This window comes from Bufo gargarizans, chromosome 4 (assembly GCF_014858855.1).
Source record: "Bufo gargarizans isolate SCDJY-AF-19 chromosome 4, ASM1485885v1, whole genome shotgun sequence".
In the NCBI taxonomy this organism is placed as follows: Eukaryota; Metazoa; Chordata; class Amphibia; order Anura; family Bufonidae; genus Bufo; species Bufo gargarizans.
Genome location: NC_058083.1, coordinates 509,125,773 through 509,152,075, shown reverse-complemented (window position 1 = coordinate 509,152,075; position 26,303 = coordinate 509,125,773). Strand labels below are relative to the sequence as shown.

Sequence of the window (26,303 nt, the reverse complement as noted above, 5' to 3'; positions counted from 1 at the left end):
ATTTAATCTGGAGAAGAAGAGAGACCATCTGGCCTGTCTCGGATTCATACGCCTGGCCGACTCCTAAGTACGCCAGATTCTTATGGTCGGTAAAAACGGTGATAGGGTGCCTGGCACCCTCCAACCAATGGCGCCATTCCTCGAAAGCCAACTTGATGGCCAACAACTCCCTATCTCCCACATCATAGTTTCTCTCTGCCGGGGAGAGCTTTTTTAGAGAAAAAGGCACAGGGTCGCCACTTGGCAGGAGAAGGGCCCTGGGACAAAACCGCACCCACACCCACCTCGGAAGCATCCACCTCAACGATGAAAGGTAAGGAAACATCGGGATGCATCCAGGACGGGAGCAGACGCAAAACTCTCTTTAATCTTAGAAAAAGCTGCAAGCGCCTCCTCCGACCAAGAGGAAAAATCCGCCCCCTTTTTTGTCATGTCAGTGAGGGGTTTGACAACAGAGGAATAATTCAAAATGAACTTTCTGTAATAGTTCGCAAAACCCAGAAAGCGCATCAATGCCTTCTGATTCTCAGGAAGCTCCCACTCCAGCACAGCACGGACCTTCTCCGGATCCATGCGAAAACCAGAAGCAGAGAGGAGAAAAACCCAGAAATTGAATCTCCGATACCATAAAAACACATTTCTCCAGCTTGGCGTACAATTTATTCTCCCGCAGAATCCGCAGAACCTGAAAAAGATGATCCTGATGGGTCTGAACATCAAGGGAAAAAATCAAAATATCATCAAGATACACCAATACGAATTTCCCCATTAAATGGTAGAAAATACTGTTAACAAAATGCTGAAAGACGGCCGGAGCATTCATCAGGCCGAAAGGCATAACGAGATTCTCAAAATGCCCGTTAGGGGTATTAAAGGCCGTTTTCCATTCATCCCCCTCTCTGACCCTGACCAGGTTGTACGCGCCTCTCAAATCCAATTTGGAAAAAACCTTGGCCCCAACAATTTGGTTGAAGAGGTCCGGGATCAGAGGAAGAGGATAGGGATCGCGAATCGTGATAACGGTTCAGCTCCCTAAAATCTAGGCAAGGTCTCAGAGAGCCATCTTTCTTTTTAACAAAAAAAAAACAGCGGCAACAGGTGATTTTGAGGGACGAATATGCCCCTTATCGAGACTCTCAGAGATATAAGTTCGCATTGCGATTCTTTCCGGTTGTGAGAGGTTGTAGAGGCGTGCTTTTGGCAGCTTTGGCGCCGGGAATGAGGTTAATGGGACAGTCAAACTCCCGGTGAGGAGGTAGCTCCTGAACACCGCTCTCGGAAATCACGTCCGAGAAATCAGAGAGAAATGATGGCACCGTTTTAGTAGACACCTCTGCAAAAATCGCTGTGAGACAATTCTCTCTACAAAACTCACTCCACTCATTTATTTGCCTTCCTTGCAAATCAATAGTGGGGTTATGTCTAGTGAGCCAGGGTAACCCCAAAACTAGAGGAGAAGGCAATCCGTTAAGGACAAAACAAGATATATCCTCCACATGAGTGTCACCTATCGCTAACCGGATATTGTGAACAACGCCCTTCAGGGATCTCTGTGAGAGTGGAGCAGAGTCAATAGCAAAAACCGGTATATATCCTTTTCTAATGTGCAAACCTGAAAACCATGCATGGCTACAAATTGAGTATCAATAAGATTGACGGCCGCTCCACTATCGACAAAAATTTCACAAGAAATGACTTTGCTCCCTAGCGCCTACCCTGGCAGAAAGGAGAAAACGGGAACTGCAGGTCAGAGGAAAAGCATCAATTCCTACATCAACTTTGCCCAAAGTAGCAGATGAAGCAGAGTTTGATGATTTACCTTTTGAGGTCTTTCTCTTATTATAACTCTTAGTACAGTTCAAGAATCTCCTAGACGGACAAACATTAGCCAAATGACCTATGCCCCCACAACAAAAACACACCATTCTCTGAGGACTAAATCCTCCTTTATCAGGGGCAAGTCGACCTAGCTGCATGGGCTCCTCCACAGAGGGAACCGAGAGAGGATGAGGCCCCTGCACACTGAATGAGTCCGCACCATTGCCCCTAGACTGAAAATGACTGGACAGAGAGGTCTCGTTTCTTTCTCTTAGACGCCTGTCAAGGCGTACCGCCAATGACATGGCAGACTCTAAGGACGTTGGTCTCTCATGGAAAGCAAACGCATCCTTCAATCTCTCTGAGAGACCATGAGAGAACTGACTCCGGAGTGCAGCATCATTCCAACCTGTATCAGCTGCCCATCTCCGAAATTCAGAACAATAAAGCTCCGCAGACAGTTTGTCCTGGCATAAAAAACGTAAGTTAGATTCAGCCAGGGCAACACGATCCGGGTCATCATATATCTGCCCCAGGGCCAAAAAAAATCTTTCTACGGATCGAAGGGAGGGATCCCCCGATGGCAACGAAAAAGCCCAAGTCTGAGCATTACCCCTGAGCAGGGAGATGACAATCCTCACCCTCTGTTCCTCATTACCAGAGGAATGGGGACACAAGCAAAAATGGAGTTTGCATGCCTCTCTGAAACGAACAAAATTCTCACTGCCCCCGGAGAACGTCTCCGGAAGTGAGACCTTTGGCTCGCAACAGACTCCATGGCCCGGAGCAGAGCCCAATGCTTGAAGCTGAGTCATAGATTGACGGAGATCCGCTACCTCCAAAGAAAGACCCTGCATGCGGTCAACCAGGCCAGAAAGCGGATCCATGTAAAAAAAGGACGGTTTGGCGGATTATAATGTCACGGCTGTAAGTGAGCAACAAGAGCGTACACAGAGAATAGCAACTGACCGGACCCAAACGAGGGAGGATAAAGGGTGACCCCTGCCAGACCCTAAAAGCTCCCCCTAAGCTGCTATGCCCATGTCCGGATCCAAATGGTGGATCGAGACATGCCCGCGTACCTGAGGCTGAAGACCGCTGAAACCCCTACAATAGTGGAAGGGGCACGGCCACCGGTGCCCTGCTCAGTATATGGACGGAACCGGGGTCGCCTCGGATCCAGTCAGCAAGTGAAACAGAAACACACAATGTATGAACACTTAACTGAGGTGCTGCAGCCGCAGTGAAAACAGATCCAAAGTCAGCAGACGATATCCGAAGTACTTGCATCAGCAGAACACAGATCCAGTGAAGAGAAGTCACACAGGTGAAGACACTCAAGCGAGAGATACAGCTCAAAATGAAGAGTATAATCCGCACCTCTACAAAGGAGGAGGGGTGATTTAAAGGCAGCGAAATCAAACACAGGAGGGACAGCTGGGAGGAAGGAAACCGAAAGTAAAGACCTCATCACAGAGGCGGAGAAACAGGGAAGAGAACTCCTCCAAGCTCTAGTAGTGACATCATCACAGGGGTGTGGAAACAGAGCTGTGAGAACGTCTCAAAGCTCTGGTAGTGACAATTCTCGACTATCTTAGAATTGGAGGGTGGCTGATCCCCGGTCACTTCAGCGGCTCTATTCTGGAGATAGGAGTTGGTCCCAAAAGTTGGACCTGCACCTATGTGACATTGGTGGCATATCCTAGTGATATGCCACCAATGTCTCAGATGAGACAAACGCCTTTAAATGCTTTTTTACTGCAGATTTTTTAATGGAAAACGCACTGAATTTCTGAACATAGCCTTTTATTTTTTCATTGATGTACGGTGGCCACATGACGTTTCGTGTTTCGAGTTGTATTTTTTTACTGAAAAAATTATGTGAAGGTTAACGCCTATCAGTTTACAAATCTGAGCCAGATACTAGATAGTGAACAAAGCTCTAACTATAGCTCATAGGGCGAATGTTGGGGGATGGATAAGTATCCACTATAGGGCAGCACGAGTGTGTATGTACGGTAGCTAACCAATAGCCAGTTGATTCAAGTGGGCCAATATTTAGGCTCAGGTGATCAGTATTGTAGGTTGGTATCATAGTGCATTGTCCATTTTTACCTCTTTGAGTGCTGTTGGTGAAAAGATTTAGGGCCCACGTGCACTCAGAATGGTAGAGGAGTTTCAGCACAATAAAGCCTACTATCAAAAGATATCCCATGTTCTATGGGGGTTAATGTAGGCATGTATGTATAGTGTGGATTCCCTACCCCACACAACCTTAGTAATTTTATTAAAAGAGGCAGATAGCCATTTTATTTTTAAAGGTTTTTCTTTTGTTGAGCGCCATCCATAAGTTTAGTTAACAGTCTTTTTTTTAATGGCAACATATAATTTTGCATTTCATTTATATACAGAATGATCACTGTTGTTGTTCTTTTATCATTTTTTTTACAGTTTTTTTTATCTTTTGTTTTCAATGCTATTTTTTACTATATAGCAAGGATGTGTTCAGATCTGCCATTATTTCTGCTCAGCACTATTTTTCCATCAAAATAATGGAGCCCAACAGAACCCATAAGGCAGCGGGGCCTGTCGGACATCACTGGTGCTAGGCAATGGATCCGGCACAGTGTTGTGGTTTCCATTATAAATATGATACAAAAAATGCTTTGTCCTGGGCTGTCACTATAAAGACCCCAGGTCTGGCAGTCACAATGTCAAAACTGAGTGTGGGGTCACAAAGGGGTCAATAGTGCTTGTAACATCTCAGGGGTTTAACGGCTGGGATCTGAGATTTCAGATTACAGTACCCTCATAAATGTATGACTAGAGATGAGTGAACCGATTCTAAACTAATTGGGATTTGACACAAATTTAGTAAAAATTCAAGGTGGATTTGAATTTGACTTTTTGGTGATTTAAGGCTACTTTCACACTTGCGCTTACATAGGATCTCAAAACTGAACAAAAACGCTTCCATTTTGTCCCTATTCATTGTCAATGTGGACAAAACGTAACTGAACAGAACGGAATGCTCCAAAATGCACTCCGTTCCGTTTGGTTGCGTTGCCATTTCCGTCATGGGATGCGGAGCAAAACACAATAGAAAACGGATCCGTCCTGCATTGACTTTCGATGGAGTTCATGACAAATCCGTCAATGCTATGTTAAAGATAATACAACCAGAAGCGTTTTTGCTGATCCCTGCCAGATCAGGCAAAAACGCAAGTGTCAAGTAGCCTAACTTGGAAGCATTTTGGAGTGTGACAGGGAGAGAAAATTAATGAAAAGAAATTAAAACAAAGTAAGAAATAAGATAAATATACTGTATAAAATGCATAAATAAAATAAATATAAGAATAAATAAAATAAATATAAGTCCTAGGAGACCTCAGAGAGTCCCCAAATTTTCAAGCCAATTGGAGAACATGGTTTGGGTAGAATCAAATCGAATCCGTAGACCAATTTGGCCAAATTGAACATAAATCGAATGTTGTGAGATTCACTTATCTCATTTCACTTCACATTACACATCCATAAAGTTGAATGTTAGCAGCAACCACTAGGGGGACTATTGGAGTTTAATACTGATTTCAATGGGAAGTGCCATTGAGCTCCCCCTAGTGGTGACTGCATCTAGCCAGAATTTGTATTTTTACCTTTATGGCTGTGTGAAGAAAAGCAGGAAATCGGTTGCTTTGTATTTGAAAAAAAAAAGGGTATTTTTATATAAATCTATTATGTAATTGATTATTTTAGATCTATTTAGATAAAAAGTGTTCATTGGGTTACACTGACAAACGAAGGTCTCCAAGGTCTCCAGCCATCTGTGAACATGAGGTTTGTTTTTCTTTCTGATTTGATTTTATACTTTTTAGAAACAAAACCGGATTAATCAGATAAAGGCTTTTTGCTCTTTTTAATCGGACTGATGGGATATTGTAGTTCTGAAGTAAAAAGCGTCACCCAGTGAATTATTGTAAAGCAATGAACTACTCTCAGGCTCCGGCAATCAAATAGACAGCACTCAGGGCTGAAAATTACTGCTGCCTTTTTATTCATCAACAGTTTTGTGTACGAAACCCCTTTACAGCCCTGTCCGCTATCCTGAAAAAAAGCACTCACATTTATTTGGCGAAATTAAATCTGAGTCCACAAGGGCCTGTTTCTTACTTTCCAGTATTAGATGAAATTAATTTCCTGTTGCGGCCCAGAAAGACAAACTTTTCAAAATGTTACATTCATAAAACTGTGACAAGAGCAAAAGGACAACAGACTTTCTTTTGAAGATTTAATGCCATTCTCCGGCTACTACTTTTCTCAGGATTTTTTAAAATGCCACATACATTCCTCATCTTTTATAGCAAGAAGACCGGCCGTTCAATAAAGTTAGATTTTTTTTTATACTGCAAATTAAATTGGGCAGAATGACCTATCTGAAATACAGAATAAGACTCTCGCGGAATTAGAAACCATCATTTCGAAACAGAATTCTATGCACAAAATGCTATTAAAGGGGTTGTCCAGTGTTATTACATTTTTATATATGGTTACAGGGAGTTAAAAATAAAAAAATAATGGTCACATACTTACATCCACCAATCCCGCGATGCTACTGCTCTGATGCTACCCCAGTCCTTGCTTCTTCCCACCTTCTGGCACAACACGGCAGAAATACCAGCAAAGGTGTGATCAGCCAATCAATATCTGTTTTGTAATCGTAGATTTCAGCTGAGTGGGCCTTTTCTGGCATTTCCAATGTGTCAAGACAGGAAGTGGAGATAAGCGTTGAAATGGCCGTGGTGGAAAATCGGTGGAGGTCAGTAAAATATTTTTAGATTTTTAACCCACTGTGAATCATATAAAAAAATATATATATACCTCTAGACCAGTGTTTCCCAACCAGTGTGCCTCCAGCTGTTGCAAAACTACAACTCCCAGCATGCCTTGACAGCCTTTGGCTGTGCGGGCATGCTGGGAGTTGTAGTTTTGCAACAGCTGGAGGCACACTGGTTGGGAAACACTGCTCTAGACAACCCCATTAAAATATACAGTTGCAAGAAAAAGTATGTGAACCCTTTGGAATGATATGGATTTCTGCACAAATTGGTCATAAAATGTGATCTGATCTTCATCTAAATATAATATAATGATCGGCAGCACTTGCCAGGGTTGAAAATTAAAAAGGTGGTTTATTCACAAAACAGCATGGTTCTTTCTATGAGGAATCCGAAATCGATACTTCTTCTTATGTATAAATGAGCTTCTTATCTTTTAACCATGCTGTTTTGTCAATAAACAACCATCTTCATTTTCAACACTGGCGAGTGCTGCAGATCATTATATTATATTAAGACGTTGGGACCTTTGGCCAGGATCCCCACCTGTGTGCACCACCACCTATGAAGGTACCTTTAATGTCTTCCCCGAAACTGGGATCAGTAGTGCTGCCAAAACCCCATTTTTGTATACCTGATCTTCATCTAAGTCACAACAATAGACAATCACAGTCTGCTTAAACTAATAACACACAAAGAATTAAATGTTACCATGTTTTTATTGAACACACCATGTAAACATTCACAGTGCAGGTGGAAAAGTATGTGAACCCTTGGATTTAATAACTGGTTGAACCTCCTTTGGCAGCAATAACTTCAACCAAACGTTTCCTGTAGTTGCAGATCAGACGTGCACAACGGTCAGGAGTAATTCTTGACCATTCCTCTTTACAGAACTGTTTCAGTTCAGCAATTTTCTTGGGATGTCTGGTGTGAATCGTTTTCTTAAGGTCATGCCACAGCATCTCAATCGGGTTGAGGTCAGGACTCTGACTGCGCCACTCCACTCTTCTTTTTAAGCAATTCTGTTGTTGATTTACTTCTATGCTTTGGGTCGTTGTCCTGTTGCAACACCCATTTTCTGTTGAGCTTCAGCTGGTGGACAGATGCCCTTAAATTCTCCTGCAAAATGTCTTGATAAACTTGGGAATTAATTTTTCCTTCGATGATAGCAATCCGTCCAGGCCCTGATGCAGAAAAGCAGCCCCAAACCATGATGCCCTCACCACCATACTTCACAGTTGGGATGAGGTTTTGATGTTGGTGTGCTGTGCCTCTTTTTCTCCACACACAGTGTTGTGTGTTTCTTTTTTCATCTGTCCACAGAATATTTTGCCAGTACTGCTGTGGAACATCCAGGTGCTCTTGTGCAAACTGTAAACGTGCATCAATGTTTTTTTTGGACAGCAGTGGCTTCCTCTGTGGTATTCTCCCATGAAATCCACATGCACTGCTGTTCCCCTGCTTACCGCCGCGGTTCCAGGTGCCGTGTTCAGCGGTGATCTGCGGCCGGTGCTTACCATTTCACCGCTGCAGTCTTGGGCTCTGTCTGTGTGGGTGCTGTTGTTCTGGATCCGCTCCACAGTTTGCTCTCAGCCCTGGCCACAGCATGCTTGCGATTTGTTCCTGCTGCACTTCCTTAAGTGCCGGCGAGCGTCACTTCCTGGACTTTGTGGCTTAGGTTGTGTGACCTCGCTGACCTATCCTAGCCCTCCTGTGCATATATAATTGGCTCAGCCCCCTTCCCAGATGCCTCAGCGACAAGGTCCTTGTCTCCTGCTTAGGTTCCTCATAACCACTTGTGTTCCTGACTCGTACTTGTGTTCCTGAATTCTGCTACCTGTTTGATCCCTGCCTGTTAGCCTTGACTCTCCTGTTGCCGATCAGGATTGCCGGACTTGTACCTGTGCCGCCTGCCCTGACCTTTCGCCTGTCTGACTACACCTCTGCCTCATCCTTCGATCCTGGACTGTTGCTCCTGGTAACAACTCCACCTGCCTGACTACTCCTGTACTTCTGGTACCTTTCCCTGGAACCTCCTGGTCCAACTGCCTTGTGTGCCTATCCTCCTCAAGAGGTAGCGACGTTTCCCTCAGGAAAGTCTATCCCCACATTCAGCGGTACTACAAAGACAACGCCCTTAGAGGAGGTGGGACTCGTGGCACAATAAGTTCATACCCACTGATTCGTGACACCCAGAACTTATTTCTGGGCTCATGGGGGCCCTTTTCAGGTACCCAAAACTTACTTGAAAAAGAGGCCCTGTGGGCCCCAAAACGCATTGTCGGAATGAGACTCATTACATTGCAACTTTGCAACTTTAGATCAATGTTCCTCAACTCCAGTCCTTAATCCCCACCTGCTATTCATGTTTTCAGAATTTCCTTAGTATTGAGCAGGTGATATTATTAGTTTCAATGCCTAAGGACTTACCTCAGGTATTCATTCTGTGGGATATTCTGAAATCAGGACTTGCAGGTGGGTTCTGAGGAGTTGAGGAATACTGTATTAGATGCACTGAGTATTACACCTAAAAATCTGCAAGTGATTATTTCTTCTACCTGTGAAACAGACACCCTATCCTAGAAGGGACCTACACATTTCTGACAAGCCTACTGTAGTGTGCCTACCTTAGTACTTACTTTTCTTGTTTTCTTTTCTCTGCCATTTGGCCACTAAAAGGGCATATGGACATAATAGAGTGGGGTTCCTCACTCGGGATCCCCATCTATTTGCCGGAAAAAAAGACCTGTCGTTCTCGCGTACTTGAGCCGTCCATGTGTTACGTGGATGGCCATTCATCTTCATGGCTGCCATATAATGATCCTTTTCTCCTGTTGTAACTACCACTGGGCCTCCTACCAATTGCTAGGGGTAGAATCCCTTGTACATGCAAGCCCACAGCACGTCCATTATGGGAGGGATTCTGCTTGACAAAACACAAAAAGAACCGCACAAAGAGCTATATAGAGTAGTAACATAGAGACCAATAATAAGATTGAACACTACTGATAGATGAGCCCTCACCATGTGTTGTAAGGCGTCACAACAACTATGGCAGCAATTTGAATCTGTTTTGGCTGGATTAGCTGCATGCATCTAGATCCCGTCACAGTAGGTGGAGTAGACGTCAGTCACATGTGTAGACACAAACTTGCAGGGTGACCAGCAATGAAATACCAGGACACGAGCGCTGGCCGACTTGAATCCAAAGTACGTTTATTCTTTAAAATAGCAGGTATCGGGGCACAGCCCCTTCTACAGATGAACATGGAAACATACTTCTTTGTACAAAGCTACTTTTGGTCTTCACAACTATGGAACACATTTATTTAAACTGCCATTTTAGATGCCGGTCTTAATAAGGCCCTGCGCTGGTGGTGGATTGCCAAAGTCATTTAGAGGCGCTGGTCTCTCCATATCTTCAGCGCATCCACTGCCGATTCTAAATGTAAGACAGCTTCCTAGCTGTCTTAAATTTAGACCATTTTCTATGCCTAAACCAGACGGCATGAGCTGGCATGACTGGGGAAGAACTTGCAGGTTCTGCTGCAACATGGCGTGTGACAGTGGCGTATATCTGTTCGTAAATGACTCCCTATAAGCCTGCTCTGATGACATCACACAAATCCTGCTGAATAGTATCTATGCTAAAGGGGTTTTCCTGCAAGACAAAAAAAAAATGGTGGCAGTGGGGTGAAGAGAGACTTTAAAACATAAAAGAAGCAATACCTCCTCCAGTCCATTGCTGCTGCTGTTCCAAAGTTGCCCAAGGAAGCTTTGATAAATGGTGGTATTTGGAGAAAGTAATATAACAGCAATATCAGTTGGGCAGGTTACATTTATATTAGTGGTAGAACCCTTAAGTAAGGTTGCCACTAGTTAGACTGGGATGTAGAGCCTCAGGTTTCCTCTGGTTTTCAACCTTAACCCTCACAGAGAGGTATGGACTTTTCTGCAGGAAGATACTCAGGTTGTCCGGTCCCCAGAATAATCATGGATAGGCAGCAGTAACGCTGAAGAAGAAGTGGCATAGTCAGGAAAGGAGCCAAGGGTCATCACAAGAACAGTAGCCAGAATGCGACAAGCCAGAAAACAAGGTGGGGGTATAGTCAGGAAGGAAGCCAAAGGTTAGAGCTGGCAGTACAGGTATCATAAGAACAATTCCAAGGGTGAGACAGAAGCAATATCCAGAAATAAGGCCGGGGTGAGGATTACGGTAGATGAAGAGTGAAAACCAGGAACAAAACAAGGAAGGAAAGTCATGAGAAGGTATGAACATCAACCAGCAGGGAAAGCTTGAAGTCATCTTGAAGACAGCAGGGAAAGCTTGAAGACATCACTGTGCTGTCAGGACTAGAGAGCTGCAGTCAGAGCATGGCTACAGCAGTAGACAGGAGCTGGGGCAGTGGAGAAGAAGTGTGATGATCAGCAAGGACCTCAGCCACTCACCAGGAAACAGGGCTAGAACTGGGCCAGATGGGTAACAAGGAGCTTCTGTTGGACTGGTATAAGGAAGATTTTCTGGCACAATTAGTATTTAAAGTTGATGTACAGGATTAGAAAAGCATGGCCTATTTCTTCTAGAAACAGCGCCACACTTGTCTATGGGTTGTATTTGGCATTACATCTTAGCTCCATGTAATTCAAGGAGAGCTGAGCCCTTTTCCCTTCAATGAGGTTGAGTTTCAGTAACAGAGATACACCCTATTGCTCACACCTAAAGCCCAGAGGAATCTCCTAATGGTGGAAACCTTCTGTCCTCGTGCCTACCCTAAATACCCTAAACAGACCCTAATATAGGGGTTTGCCTCTACCCCTATATTAGGGTCTGTTTAGGGTATTTAGGGTAGGCACGAGGGTGGAGGGTTTCCACCATTAGGAGATTCCTCTAGGCTTTAGGGGTGAGCAATAGGGTGTATCCAGGGAAAGATATCCCCACCCTTCCAATACTCCCCCTCCTCTGCCTAACTACCTTCCCCTATGGTGTAACCATATTTATTTTCTTCGTCACTGACTGGGATATGTATTTTTATGTATATAACCTGATCGAGGGGTCTTTGTAGAGGATTATAATAAATGACAACATTTTAGGGTCTTTTTTTATTTTGTTTAGTGTTGTTTAAATAATAGGACCCATGTTTATCTGGTTATAGAATCACTTTGGTTGTTTTTTCAGTACCAGAGACAATCGACGGACAGGTGTGGCGCTGTTTCTGATGGAAAGTGGCCATATTTTCCCTAATTTTGCCCAACTCCTTTAATTTTCATTGTATCCAGTGAAAGATTGTTCTTATATTTCCAGTTTATAAACATGACTTTATTCTCTAAATCTTTGACATTTTCATAGTACTTAAGATTGTGTGGTTAACAATTAATTTAATAGAACTAGAAAAACAGGCTGATAGATAATACCTCAAATGATCCAGTAATTTACATACACAGCAGACGATCACAAAATTAACACTTACAGTATTATGTGTTTTGTGTGATAACCCCACAGAGAAGAAACAGTGAAGAAATACCACGTACTTAAAGGGGTTGTCCGAGGCCTAGAAATCCCTGTGTGCCAAAGAGAGAAAAAATGCATTCCCCTGTCCACACGACCACCGTTCCAGGACATGGGTTCCCTTCCTAGCTGATTCTTTCCCTTAATGGAGTGGAAGTGGCTTGGTCTCATCACTGCTACAGCCAATCACTGGTCTAGTAGTGATATGCGATTCCAGGACATGGGGCCACTGAGGACAGTGATTGGCTGCAGCGATCAAGTGTTTAAACCACTTCCAGTCCGTCGGGGATGTGGAGTTGCTAGGAAAGGAGCTGCGATGCTGGAAAGGTCAGGATGTGGACAGGTGAGTACATTTTTTCCTGGCACATAGGACAGGCTGGGTTTGAGCTCCTATGCCAGACAACCAGATTTTACGAGACCCACAAAATTTTTACAGAAGGCCGGAAATGCTTTAAATGCTCACCACCGTTCCAGTTGCACCATTTTGGCGGTACCTGTTGTCTTTCTTTCCGGGACTGCAGCAGTCATATCACTCTATGTGATCACTGCAGCCATTCACTGGCCTCAGTGGTCATCTGAGGTAGTCTGGTAGATCATTGCTTACATGACCGCTGAGAACAGCGATTGGAGTGCTGGAAATTTCTACTGGGAGCACGGGGACAGTGGAGCGGTAACAGCAGGGACTGTGCGGGCAATTAATGTTTTTTTTTTTTTTTAGAACAATGCCAGCCCTTCAGTGACATTTTAGCTTGTTGCAAGAATAATGTAATTTCTTCTGTGTCTGCATAAACCAATACGCTTTAAATGGATGGAGAACATGGAGACCATCAACATGGTATGTTGATTGATAAACAAAATCATTTAGAAAGTACTGCGTATCAAGTGGCACTGACCACATTACAATGGTCAAAAATAAAGGGACTCTTTATAAAAAGGGTGAGGCTGAGTTCCTTGCTTCTAATTGCAACAGAGCAGTGGGAGACAAATCTGGTCTGAGGTTTGGAGAATGATTTGTTGAAGACATTTCTGGATGGGACAGACATTTCAGCAATAAATATGTGGTATATTTGTGTATCAGAGCTTTATGTGATCATCTGATGACCAGTAAAGATTTTAATCCCCAGAAAATAAATCTGATCTTAAAGGGGTTGTACAGAAATTTTTCTTTAATTTCTTCCCATCCAGCAGGACCCATGGAACATCTCGTGGCTGTCTCCACCAGAATTCCAGGCCTTGAGTGTAAACTTCCTGTACAGACAAGGTCACATGTGCCACTGCAGCCAATGACTGGCCTCAGCAGTGATGCTCCCCAAGAGGCACGTGACCCAGCAGTGATGTACCGCTTGAGGATATGTCCCCGCCGAGGACAGTCATTGGATGCAGTGGCGCATGTCACCTCATCCGAGCAGGAAGTTTACAGGTGGGGATAGGAAGTCAAGTGAAGACAACCAGGAAGTCAAGGTCACAGAACAGAGTGGCAGGGAAAAGGAAAGTATAGCTCTCCTCACAGGTCCCCCTGGGTGGGGATGGGATTTAAAAAATAAATACTGGACAACCCCTTTAAGAGGAATCAATATGAAAAACTGTATACCTTTTCATTATGCAAATCATATTTTGTTGAAACTGGAGTAATAATTTGTGAAATAGTAGTACCCCTTAAAACCAGCCATTGCAGCAAAAATACTACTTTAGAATCCTGGAGGGGAAGGGTGTGGACACTTCACTCGAAAGGCTATTCAACCTTAAAGGGGTTTTCCAGTATTTTTATACTGATGGCTTAGGCTAGGTCTACACGACGACATTTGTCGCGCGACAAAAAGTCACGCGACAGATAGGGCGCAACAGTTGTCGCGCGACATTTTGTTGCACTAATGTCGCGCAACAATTTTTATAATGGCAGTCTATGGTGTCGCACTGCAACATGTGACATGCTGCGACTGCGACGCGACAGTCGCAGAAAAATCCATCTCGAATAGATTTTCTGCGACTGTCGCGTCGCAGCATGTCACATGTTGCAGTGCGACACCATAGACTGCCATTATAAAAATTGTCGCACGACATTAGTGCAACAAAATGTCGCGCGACAAATGTCGTCATGTAGACCTAGCCTAATTCTCAGGATAGGCCATCAATATCTGATCCGACCTCCGTCCGCTACACAATGAATATGTAGTTCTGGTGCCAATTTGTGCTGCCGGGGCTACTCGAGAACAGCGAATCAGCAATGGTGCTGGGTGTCAGACCCCCACTGATCAGATATTGGTGGCCTATCCTGAGGATAAATATATGACACAGTCTAAACCAACACAGTAGTGTGCTCACATCATGATGATAAATTTGGGCAAATTCAAAAACAACCAAAACATTAAGGGAATTTTATTAAACATCCCCTTACCCTGGATTTAGGCTAGGGCTACATGGCGACGTTGGTCTCGGCCAGGATCTCAGCCTAGCGTTGATCCCAAAAAATGAATCGGATTGCAGCACAACTCGCAAAAAATTCAGCAGTTTTCGGGTTTTTTTTGCAACTCCCATTTCTATGGGATCAGCACTACTTCGCGACATCTATCACGCGACCAGTGTCGCTATAGAGCCCTAGCTTTACACATGTTTTTGGGGGGTGTTTTTGCAAACTTTTTCCGTTTTACACTTTTTTTTTTTTTTTTTTTCCCTGCAAGTAAGTCTATGGGAATTATGACATGCAGTACAAACATGAGATTTTTAACAGTGGCTTTTTTTCTATTTCGGTGCTTTTTAGTGTTCATAGCATTTAAAAAAAAAAATCACAGCATTTTTCCCTACCCTGATCAAATAAATGCCATTGAAGAAAATGCTCTAAAAATGCATATACACGTGCACAAGTATAAAAATGCCAGACCACTTTTATGTGTATAGAAGCTCTAAAGCACAGGAAAAAGTTACTATAATACACTGGATTGTACCCTTGTTGTAATACTAAAAAGCTTCAAACACAAAAAGGTTTATTGGAGTTTTTGGATGCACGTCATCTTTTTTAATTTTTGGATTGAAAGTATTCATTGATAATACAGGTATGGTATAGAAAATATTGCTGCTTCTTTGGTAGTAACTTGTGCATTTTCCCGTATGACTTCATTGTAAGCACAAAGCATTATACGGCTTGTCCAGCTTTGGAGTATGTGCGGCCATACTTGTCAAAGAGCAGGATGGGTGTAAAGATGGTTTTGAAGTCCTGTGGAAAAGAAAAAAAAACAATGGATATAAGTCTTATAACCTGAAAAACTTTCTTAAAATGTTTTATTCATTGTCCAAGGCAACAATTCCACTATTGTTTTTTGGGTTTTGATTGTATGGCATTCACTGTAAAAAAGACAAACACAGTAAGGCTGGTTTCACACGGGCGTTGCGGAAAAATGTGCGGGTGCGTTGCGGAAACACCCGCGATTTTTCCGCGCGAGTGCAAAACATTGTAATGCGTTTTGCACTCGCGTGAGAAAAATCGCGCATGTTTGGTACCCAAACCCGAACTTCTTCACAGAAGTTCGGGCTTGGGATTGATGTTCTGAAGATTGTATTATTTTCCCTTATAACATGGTTATAAGGGAAAATAATAGCATTCTGAATACAGAATGCTTAGTATAATAGCGCTGGAAGGGTTAAAAATAATAAAAAAGTTAACTCACCTTATCCCCATGATCGTGTAGATCCCGGTCTGTTCTTTAGCTGTGGACTGAATGACCTTTGGTGATGTCAGATCACATGCTCCAATCACATGGTCCATCACCATGGTGATGGAGCATGTGATCTGACATCACCACAGGTCCTTTAGCCACAGCTAAAGAACAGACCGACCGGGAACTAGGCGATCATGGGGATAAGGTGAGTTAACTTTTTTTATTTTTTTTAACCCTTCCAGCACTATTATACTAAGCATTCTGTAGTCAGAATGCTATTATTTTCCCTTATAACCATGTTATAAGGGAAAATAATACAGTGAATAGACTGTCACCTAGAACCCATGTGTGGAAATCGCACCGCATCCGCACTTGCTTGCGGATGCTTGCGATTTTCACGCAACCCCATTCATTTCTATGGGGCCTGCGTTACGTGAAAAACGCTGAAAATAGAACATGCTGCGATTTTCACGCAACGCATAAGTGATGCGTGAAAATCACCGCTCATGTGAACAGCCCCGTAGAAATGAATGGGTCAGGATTCAGTGCGGGTGCAATGCGTTCAACTCACGCATCGCACCCGCGCGGAAATCTCGCCCGTGTGAAAGGGGCCTAAGGGTCCATTCACACGTCCGCAAAATGGGTCCACATCCGTTTCGCAATTCATTTTCAATGGGGTCGGAATGTACTGTCCGCATCTGCATTTGCGGATCTGCACTTCCGTTTTGCAAAAAAAAAACATGTCCTATTCTTGTCCGAAATTGCAGACAATAAAAGGCATTTTCTATGAGAGTGCCGGCGATGTGCGGTCCGCAAAATGCGGAACGCACATTGCCGGTATCCGTGTTTTGCAGATCCGCAATTTGGACATATGGACATGTGAATGGACCCTTAACTGTGAAAAAACAGTAAAAATGGAATGGTAACTTTATTCTGTGGGTCAGTAGCCCAATACCAAATTTATATACTTTTTCTTATGTTTTATTACTTTTAAAAAATTAAACACCATTTAAAAAATATTGGGTTTCTGTTGCCATATTCCGATACCTAAAACTTTTTTTCTTTTATCATTGACAAATCTCTCTAAGGCCTCATGCACATGGCTGTTGTGCGGCTGTTCCGTGCAATGCACGGGGAACATCAGTGCGGCGGGCGGGACGGAACGAAACCCATTCAACTTAAATAGGTCCGTGATCTGTCCGCACCGTAAAAAAAATAGAACATGTTCTATTTTTTTGCGATGCTGAGGCACGGACAGAAACACCACAGAAGTGCTCCGTAGTGCTTCTGTGGGCTTCCGATTCGTGCTTCCGTTCAAGTGAATGGGTCCGCATCTGTGATCGGTGTACGTGTATTGCGGACCTGCTGTATGCGGGCCACAATACGGCAATACGGCAACGGCCATGTGCATGAGGCCTAAGGGGGGGGAATAGCTGCTGTTTATATATAGTTACATACAGTAGTTACATAGTTGATACGGTTGAAAAAAGACATACCTCCATCAAGTTCAACTAAGGGATAGGTGGGGATGTGAATTCCAGAAAAAAGTGAGACTCAGATTTCTACGCATTTTCATAAGCATTAATGTCATTTACTTCATCTAAACCCTTTTTGAAACTGTCCACTGTTCCTGCTGTGACCACGTCCTGAGGAAGTCTATTCCACAGATTCACAGTTCTTACAGTAAAGAAGCTTTGACACTTCTGGAGACTGAACTTTTTCTTCTCCAGTCGGAGGCAGTGCCCCCTTGTCTTTTGAGGGCATTTTACTTGGAACAGTTTTTCACCGTATTTTTTGTATGGCCCATTTATATATTTGTATAGTTAATCATGTTCCCCCTTAGACGTCTCTTCTCAAGACTAAATACATACATATCTTGATAATTAGGACCCTCCATGCCCCTTATCAGTTTAGTCGCTCTCTTCTGTACTTTTTCCAGCTGCCGTGCGTCCTTTCTATGGACTGGTGCCCAGAACTGAACTGCATATTCCAGACGAGGCCGCACCAACGCTTAGTAAAGTGTATTGAGCTCTTTTAGGGAATAAACAACTTTTTTAACAGTAGATAAATTATGTTTATTTTTTTATGTTTTATCTTTTTGCTTGTTACATTTTTAAAAACTATTTCTTACGCTTTTTTTAATTTATTTTTTAGCTCCACCAGGGACATTCCCCGTTATCCTATTATGGGAGTAAAAGATAAGTACTAACAACTGTTCATTGTCTTGCGATTGCATCACAGGGGGCAATTGGGTTACAGGTGGACCCCCCTTCACTTTATTCAACTGCTCAGATGCCGAGGTCACTATTGTCCATGGCATCTGCAGTATTAATAGGAGGTGGGAACTCTGATCCGGAGAGCTGTAGGCAGGTGTAAGCTATAAAGAAAATATCGAAATGTTTGTCCTAATGCCTGCCCATTGCGCGCTATTATGAATGTCCATTTTGGTTTTCGGGGCCACCACTAGGAGGCGATTAGGCGCTTACTACACTGTTTATACATGGAACTCAATAATAACAAAGTATACAATACACTGCTGAGCTCCCCCTAGTGGTGGCTGCAGGTAGCCAGAATCTTATCATTAATTCTGCGAGGATTTCTGAAAACTGCAGCTCCGATTTCTATAAATATTACATAATAAATCAAAACAAAATTCTAAATCCAAAAACAACATAGTCTTAAAAGTTAGAGTACTTTTATTCTTAGACTATTTTATTAACGCTGATTACTATGGCTCGACTATATATTTTAAAGCTGGGGAATGATTCTTTATCAGGAATTCCTTCAATAAAAATAAAAAAAATATTTGGACACCTCTTATTCTCCTAATTTCTTGAATAAATACCCTAATTTATTACATTATCCGGCCATGTCGGAGTTAAGTCATAACCAAACCTACTGGTAATGAATGATAATTATGATGATTACCATAAGGAAGGTCTTAAACTGTCCAGTTTCTCTGGCAACAGGAGCAATTGACATCAATTTCCTGATTGTTTCCAGTAATTTCAACTAATTAATGCCCAGAAACATAAAGTGATATTTCTTATTCTCATAAATTGCAGCAGATTATGTAATATGACTCCTATCTCACCTTGTAAATGAAAGGGCTTTAATACTCAGTGCAATCCATGAAAATGACATGTTAGTGCAGTAGTATGTTTTTAAAGGCTGGCTGTAGAATTAACACGTGAACAGGAAAAAAAAAGAATGAAAATAATAACGTGGACGAGGTAGTCTTATTGTACGCTGTATGTATTTCCAGCCAGGAGATGCTGATACCGAGCCAATACCGAGTGCATTGATTTAGTGGATCACTCATTATTTAGGCTGGATTCACATGTGCAGTTTTTGATGTTGTTTTTGATGGAGTTTTTGAAATCAATGTTGGGAGTGGAGCCAAAAGAAAAAATATATAATATAAAGGAAAGACATCTTTATTTCATATCCTCTCTTGTGTTGACTGCTCCAAAAACAGCAATTAAAAAGACACAAATAACTGCACCAAAAAAGCAATAAAAGCGTCACAAAAGACTGCATCAACTTCAAGGCTGGAATAACACGTGCCACTTTTGTGGCTTTTTTTGGTGTTTTTTTTTTATCCAAAAACAGGAATAGATTTAAAAATAAGGGCTACTATGTTCTATTTCTGCTGGATCCACTTCTTACTTAGGTTCAAAATCTGCCTTTAAAAACAGAATTTTTGGTGGGGATTTTTTTTTTGTACGGTCACTTTCTCTGATAGTTTTTGAAGTCCTATAGAATAGACTATGTGTTAATGTCATACCCAAAATGCACGATTTGAAAAAAAAAAACACTAACCGACAAAAAACACCTAACCCACATAAAATACCATAACTGCCAAATCACATTTTTCAAAACTCCACCCTCCAGATAAGCCCCCACTGATAAAAACTACATTTTATGGAAAGGATGCTTGCACAAAAATTCCTGAATTCCTGACTTTTTGACACCATAAAATTGTCACAATGGCCGTGGTAGCACCTCCTTTAATGTACTATTTTATATATTTCACTACAGTAGCCTCTGGCAGCAGCATTTTTGGTCAAAACAAGAAATGCCAACAAAAACAGCCACAAGAAAAGCAAAATGCAGGAAAATAGTTTCAGATAAAACATAACACATGAGCATAATGAGTTGTGAATAACTAATTTCATAATAAATGCAAATGCTGGATTTATACATGTGTGTGAATTTATTGCAATAAATCGCCATAGCATATAATATAAAAAAAAAAATTGTAACCTTGAGATTCTTCGTGTGCAGTAATTTTATCACAATATAAATATTATATACTGATAAAACAAAAAAAATAATTTTTAAAATATAGTTACCTATATCTATATATCTTCATAGTAAAGCATGTATAATTTACTTGCAATAGTAAAAACCCTCATAAAGAAAATACAAAAATATATATTTTTACTAGAATTTTTCCTTTAATTTTAGATTGTAGGATTTCTTTTCTTAAAGAAAAAATCAATTGAATATAATGATATATTTTTATTATTTTTTCCCTCTTATATCCACATTTTCCATAAAAGCCTACCCTTTTACGTTTCCTTTTTTTTTTTTTTAATAAATCAGCCAAATTTCCTTACTGACTTTTTGAGCAGAAAACCCAAGAAACTAGAAAGCGGGAGACTGACATTTCCTGTACATAAAGCCTGATTTCAGGACCCCCTGAAGAATACAAACTGATGACTTCTAAGGAGCATTTAAACTGTTCAAAATTTGTCAAGATTCCCAAGTCTCCTATGTACAAGGAGAAATGGGAGAATCGTAAGTGCCAAAAAAAATGTTAATTTATACCATTGAATTAAATGTAGATGACTTAACACCACAGAAGACATTTTCCACCAATTCTACAAATACACAAAAAAAAACAGAAAAGATTCAAAAACAATATAAAAATCTGAAATTTGAGTAGCACTACACATAGGATATACAAAGTCTGCGAAATCTAATGAAGAACTTTTCATCTCTTTTACTTCAACTAAAGTCTTAAGGGATATATAAAGTTTGAAAACTATATGTGAACTCTCTCTTTTCCCGATGCCCTTGGATCAGTAATGATAAATGCAAGTGGTGGAACAGCAGCGTTGACCTCATCCTCTCGGCGTTGGAGAGAATCTTAATATTTTTACTTATGCTAGGTTTTCATTGTACAACTTGCCCCTGTTTCCATGGCAACTGAGGGCCTTACGGTATACTCTAACTGGAGTCCTCACATTACGGCCACCCTGGAGGATGATTTTGTCTACAATTTATAGCACAAAACAGCTGGTAATTATGTGTCAGAGCATATGTTGATGAGAAGGCCAAATACACATCTCAAGATTTAGCATCAAAGTTGGTGGCATTTCCTGAAAGCTTATGTGCTGAGAAAAGTATGGTCTTGGCAATAAAAAAAAAGTTATTTTCAACAAAAAAAGTTAACAAAAGAGAAATTAGTAAAATTGGATTTCTTATGGAAGTTACATTTTTAAAGATATGACTCATAGTCATGGTCAATTTCCTTGCCCATACTGACTTCTCTATGATATGTTATTTCTTCTTAAAAAGGATTCATCTCAGGTAGGGCTCTGTTCACATACAATTTGAGCTTTCTATTGGAGGGAGGATTTCCTATTACAGACCTCCAAAGGAAGGCTGTGATGTAAAATAGCCACTTTAGAGGCGCACAGTGCCATGCACCTGTTATACATATCTACAAGATTTATGAGCCATCATCTAAAATATCTATTATGTTTCTGGGTATTCATCTGCAGTCAATTATCTACACTGTTTCTGGGTCATCATCTACAATGTTTCTGGGTCATCACCTACAATGTTTATGGGTTATCTACAATATTTCTGGGTCATCATCTACAATGTCTGCAGGTCATCTACAATGTTTCTGGGTCATCATCTACAATATTTGTAGGTCATCATCTACAATGTTTCTGGGTCATCATCTACAACATTCCTAGGTCATCTACAATGTTTCTGGGTCATCATCTACAATTTTCATAGGTCATCATCTACAATGTTTATTGGTTATCTAAAATGTTTCTGGGTCATCATCCAAATGCTTCTACGACATCATCTACAATGTTTCTAGGTTATCTAAAATGTTTCTGGGTTATCTACAATGTTTCTGGGTCATCATACATAATGTTTCTGTGTCATCATCTACAATGTTTATAGGTTATCTACAATGTTTATAAATCATCTACAGTATTTTTGGGTCATCATATACAGTGTTTCTGGTTCATCATCTACAATGTTTGTAGGTCATCATCTACAATGCTTTCAGGTCATCATCTACAATGTTTCTGGGTCATCATCTACAATGTTTTTAGGTCATCTACAACGTTTCAGGGTCATCATCTACAATGTTTCTATGACGTCATCCACAATAAGGCGACAAGGAATATAATTTTAGACCACTGTGATTAAAAAGTCAAACTAAGTGATAAAATCCTCATTTGTATAGCCATGTCTATATTTGCTTTCACAAGTATGTGTCAAAGTCTAAAATCGTTTGCTTCCAATAAGATTTCCACAGAAAAAATGTTGTCCATGGATTTTTTTAAATATATTTATCATGTATGTTATAGGGGTATTACACTTTCAGGAAATATAGGCTATTCTCTGTATTAAATCTATACACATTTCTAATACATTTCTGTATAAATTCCTCTTAGTTTTCAAGATCTCTGCTTGCTGCTATTCAATATAAATCTTTACTGTTTGTCTCCAGTGGATAGAAGCTAAGCTCGTTACAGGACATAGCCGGGTAACTGTACTGTACTGTAACCTCTGTGCACTTGTATCCATCACAAGAGTGGGACACATTTTTACGCCCTGTAAAAGCTAATGGTATCCTACTGAAGATCTCCAGTGGATAGAGATCTTCATAGACATCTTAAAAACAATGAGAAATTCAAACTCTGAATAAAATGTATTTGCCAAAATTGTATATCCCTTTAATATCGACAGTGATTAGAATTACTGATTGAAGGGGTTGTCCGAGTTGAAAGTTTCTGGGGCAAACTGCAGGGAGACTTCCAAGATAATGAAGAAACCTAAACTAACCTCCCCAAGCCCCCTCCGATACTCTATCCTGTCAGCTGGATTTTATTGTTTTGGCTGTAGAGGTGACATCTGGTATACCACTGCAGTTGATCACTGGTACTGAGTGCTGTATGGCACGTCTTCGCTGAGGCCTGTAATTGACCGCAGTAGTATACTGGATGTCACCACAGCAGCCAAAACAATACGCCATGACTGCAGCCCGGATGAGAAGAGTGGCGGTGCTAGATAGGAGAAGACTCCGGAAGTTTTTTTTTATTACTTTATCAGCCTTCTGTAAGTTTTCCTATCTTCAGGAATGGTCATCAATACCAGATCAGTGGGGTCCAACACTCGGCACCTCTACTGAACAGCTGCTCGTGGAAGCTGCCGACACTGGAAACTAAACAGTGGATGAAGCCAGAAGCAGAAGTCTCTGTTCATTGTGTGATCTCTGATGCCAGCATCCTGAAGCTCAGCACCCATCACTTCAGTGGGAGCTAAGCTGTAGTACTCATGCACGTTCACTACACAGTGGTTCTGGTACTTATGGCCTATTCTCAGGATAAACTATGAATATCAGATCAGTGTGTGTTCAAGACCCAGCACCCCCATTGATCTGCTGTTCAGGGAAGCTGCCGACAATGGAAACTATACAGTGGACAAAGCCGGAAGCAGAAGTCTCTGTTCATTGTGTGATCTCTGGTGTCGGCATCCATTACTTCAGTGGGAGCTGAGCTGCAGTATCCAGGCATCTCCACTACACATTGTATGGAAATTTCTGCTTCCAGCTTCATCCCCTGTACAGTTTCCGGCAGCTGCCCTAGACAGCTGCACGATGGGGCTGCTGGGTGCCAGACCCCCTTCAATAAGATATTGATGGTCTAATCTAAAGATATGTCATCAAGAACCACTTAAGGTGGTCCTGGTTGTTTCCAGTGGTCACGTCAACAATACATTAACCTCTACCAGGCTGGCTTGTCATAGAGCACAATGAGGACATTTTGACTTGGATTTGTCCGAACCGTTCTAAAAAAATGTGATCGCTGACCTCAAGCTTGTAGCTTATCGACTCGCCACTCTCTGCCATAACACTGTAAACGGAAATCTCGTTGACTCACTGGCATAAACTGCTGAGCTGTGCAGCTAGGGAGCGAGAAGCATCCTCAGCTTTAACTCTTTGCTCAAAAACACATTAGATATATTAATGTCGCCGGGTGACAGTTATGCCTACTACAATCATTTTCCCACCTAACACGTATTTTATTCCAATCGCCAGGAGACCACTAAGCTACCCTAAGAGAGATTGATTGATCTACCCCTAGGTTTTGGTCGGGGGCAAACTTTTCTCACAACTGAAACCAATTAGTGGGCTTGGCACTTGTAGAGCAAAATGTAGGTCAGCTGCGAGCAATAAAAACGTATTGACTTTTTTTTTTTCGTCTGTAAGCAGCATGAAAGGGGTTTGGTGGCCTTGTCTTACATGAATAGAGCTCCATTAATTTCACTTATTTCAAGTAGCTGTGTCAGACACTAATGCTTCTTTTGCACTTTTCACACAAAGTACATTGACACCGTTGCTGGCCCCGGTGAAAGAAGTTTACAATATTTCAGCCATTGAAAGCACTCGGCGCCAATAATTCTTAATTCCAGACATCCTCATGCATTGTCCATAAGGCGGCAGAATAATTGGATGAACCGTGATTAGTATTTTTTTTCTATTGCTCCTATAGAAAGAGGCACAATATGACCGAGCTTTATGTGTTGTCTATTAGAAAGGAAAAAATAACAATAGATGGAAAATATGAAATAAATGTTATATTGCACGGGCATCGGAGATTTCTGAAGGAAAGGCCGACATTTAATATCAGCTTGGAATTTTTTAATTTTTTTATATGTGTTCAATTAACTTTCTCTGTTAGAGATGAGCGAATCGATTCTACAATAATGTTGTTACAAATTTCCCAAAACTTCTATTTCCAACCGAAACCAAAGTTTTGGCATTTTGATTCAGACGAATTGTGCAAAACGGCACCTGCCATTTTACATATCAAATTCAGTACCCTAGTCAGGGAAACAGGGAAGGAAATCTGTCACCCCGATTTTAGACTAACTTTTACAGTAATAGATGCATAGTACTGCAGATACGTAGTCCAGATCACTATTTTTCATTTTCCTACTGTCCCCGGTTCTCCAGTTGTTAGTGCTGAAAGCTTCACTGAAATACACAGTCTGGACTGCTGTGCTGTTACATAATGGAGAGGACTCATGGGCAGATGCACGGCAGTCCTGACAATGTATTTCAAAGAACCTCTGAGCACTGGGGAACAGGAGGCAGTAGGAAAATAAAAATAGTGATCTGGACTCCATATCTGCAGTACTACTCATGTATTACTGTAGATAATGGTCAAAAAATGGGTTGACAGATTCCCTTTAAAGTCAGTCTGACAGCCAATCAGGAGGAAGGATATTCGCTGGTCTATCAGGCACTATGTTCGATCCCTATCAGACACGCCATTCTGAGCTCAGCCACTGATGTGATAGGACATGTCTTTCACAGACGCAGCAATTATACACACAAGGGAGGCAGTTTAGGAATAGTGTTATAGGAAGATATATTTAGGTAGAAAGACAGGTTTTATCATTAGGGAGAGGATGGGCTGAGGTACTTTATTGCGTGTGTTACAGGGATTAGGCTGGTTACATATTCTTATTTTATGCACAGGAACCAGTTAGCTGCCCAATTTATATAAAAATACCCAAATCTACTGATGGGTGATAGTTTAAACATCACAGTTGCATTGGACACTGTGCAATTGTCCATTTTTCCCCCCAAAAAAAACTGTTGCAAAGCTTCTGAAGTTAATAAGTGTACAATTAGCGTATTTTCCAGCCTTACAGGTAGCCAGGCTCACAGGGAGACAGGTGAAATGCCCAGTGGGCCCCTGAACAAGGTGGGTCCCTTGTCCCCCCCATCCATGCACAAGTGGTAAATAAAACAGTAGACTTACTGCACTACATATAGATAGGCAGTGTACAGCACTTCAACCAGCCTATAAAAAACTGAGTAGATATTTATGAAACTACCCAGTTTATTATTATTGACCAGTGTTGGTGAACCTATGGCATGGGTGCCAGAGGCAGCACTCAGAGCCCTCTCTGTGGGCACCTATGCCCTGCAATAAGTCTAAGGCGTACCAATATGCCTTAGACTGTTCCTGCCATTCATCAGCGCAGGGCGTAGACAGGATTGCCGTGTTGACACTTTGTGATAAATAAGTGGGTTTTGGGTTGCAGCTTGGGCACTCTAAAAGGTTCACCATCACTGTTCTAGACACTTTCATTTGGCTAAGATGACTTCTAGGTACAAAGGCAGGACAGCCGGCATTCTCCTTTCCCAGAGACCTGCCT

General features: G+C 41.7%; 1 protein-coding gene across 1 annotated transcript in view; it reads right to left on the bottom strand.

The window, feature by feature from the left end:
* Positions 1 to 15,228: 15,228 nt before the first annotated feature.
* Positions 15,229 to 26,303, bottom strand: part of SPATA17 (spermatogenesis associated 17) — a 216,913-nt gene continuing 205,838 nt past the window's right edge. Inside the window, exon 10 of the mRNA XM_044288798.1 lies at positions 15,229 to 15,373. Coding sequence (XP_044144733.1) covers positions 15,293 to 15,373 — 81 coding nt within the window. The 3' untranslated portion in view covers positions 15,229 to 15,292. The remainder of the gene's footprint in view (positions 15,374 to 26,303) is intronic.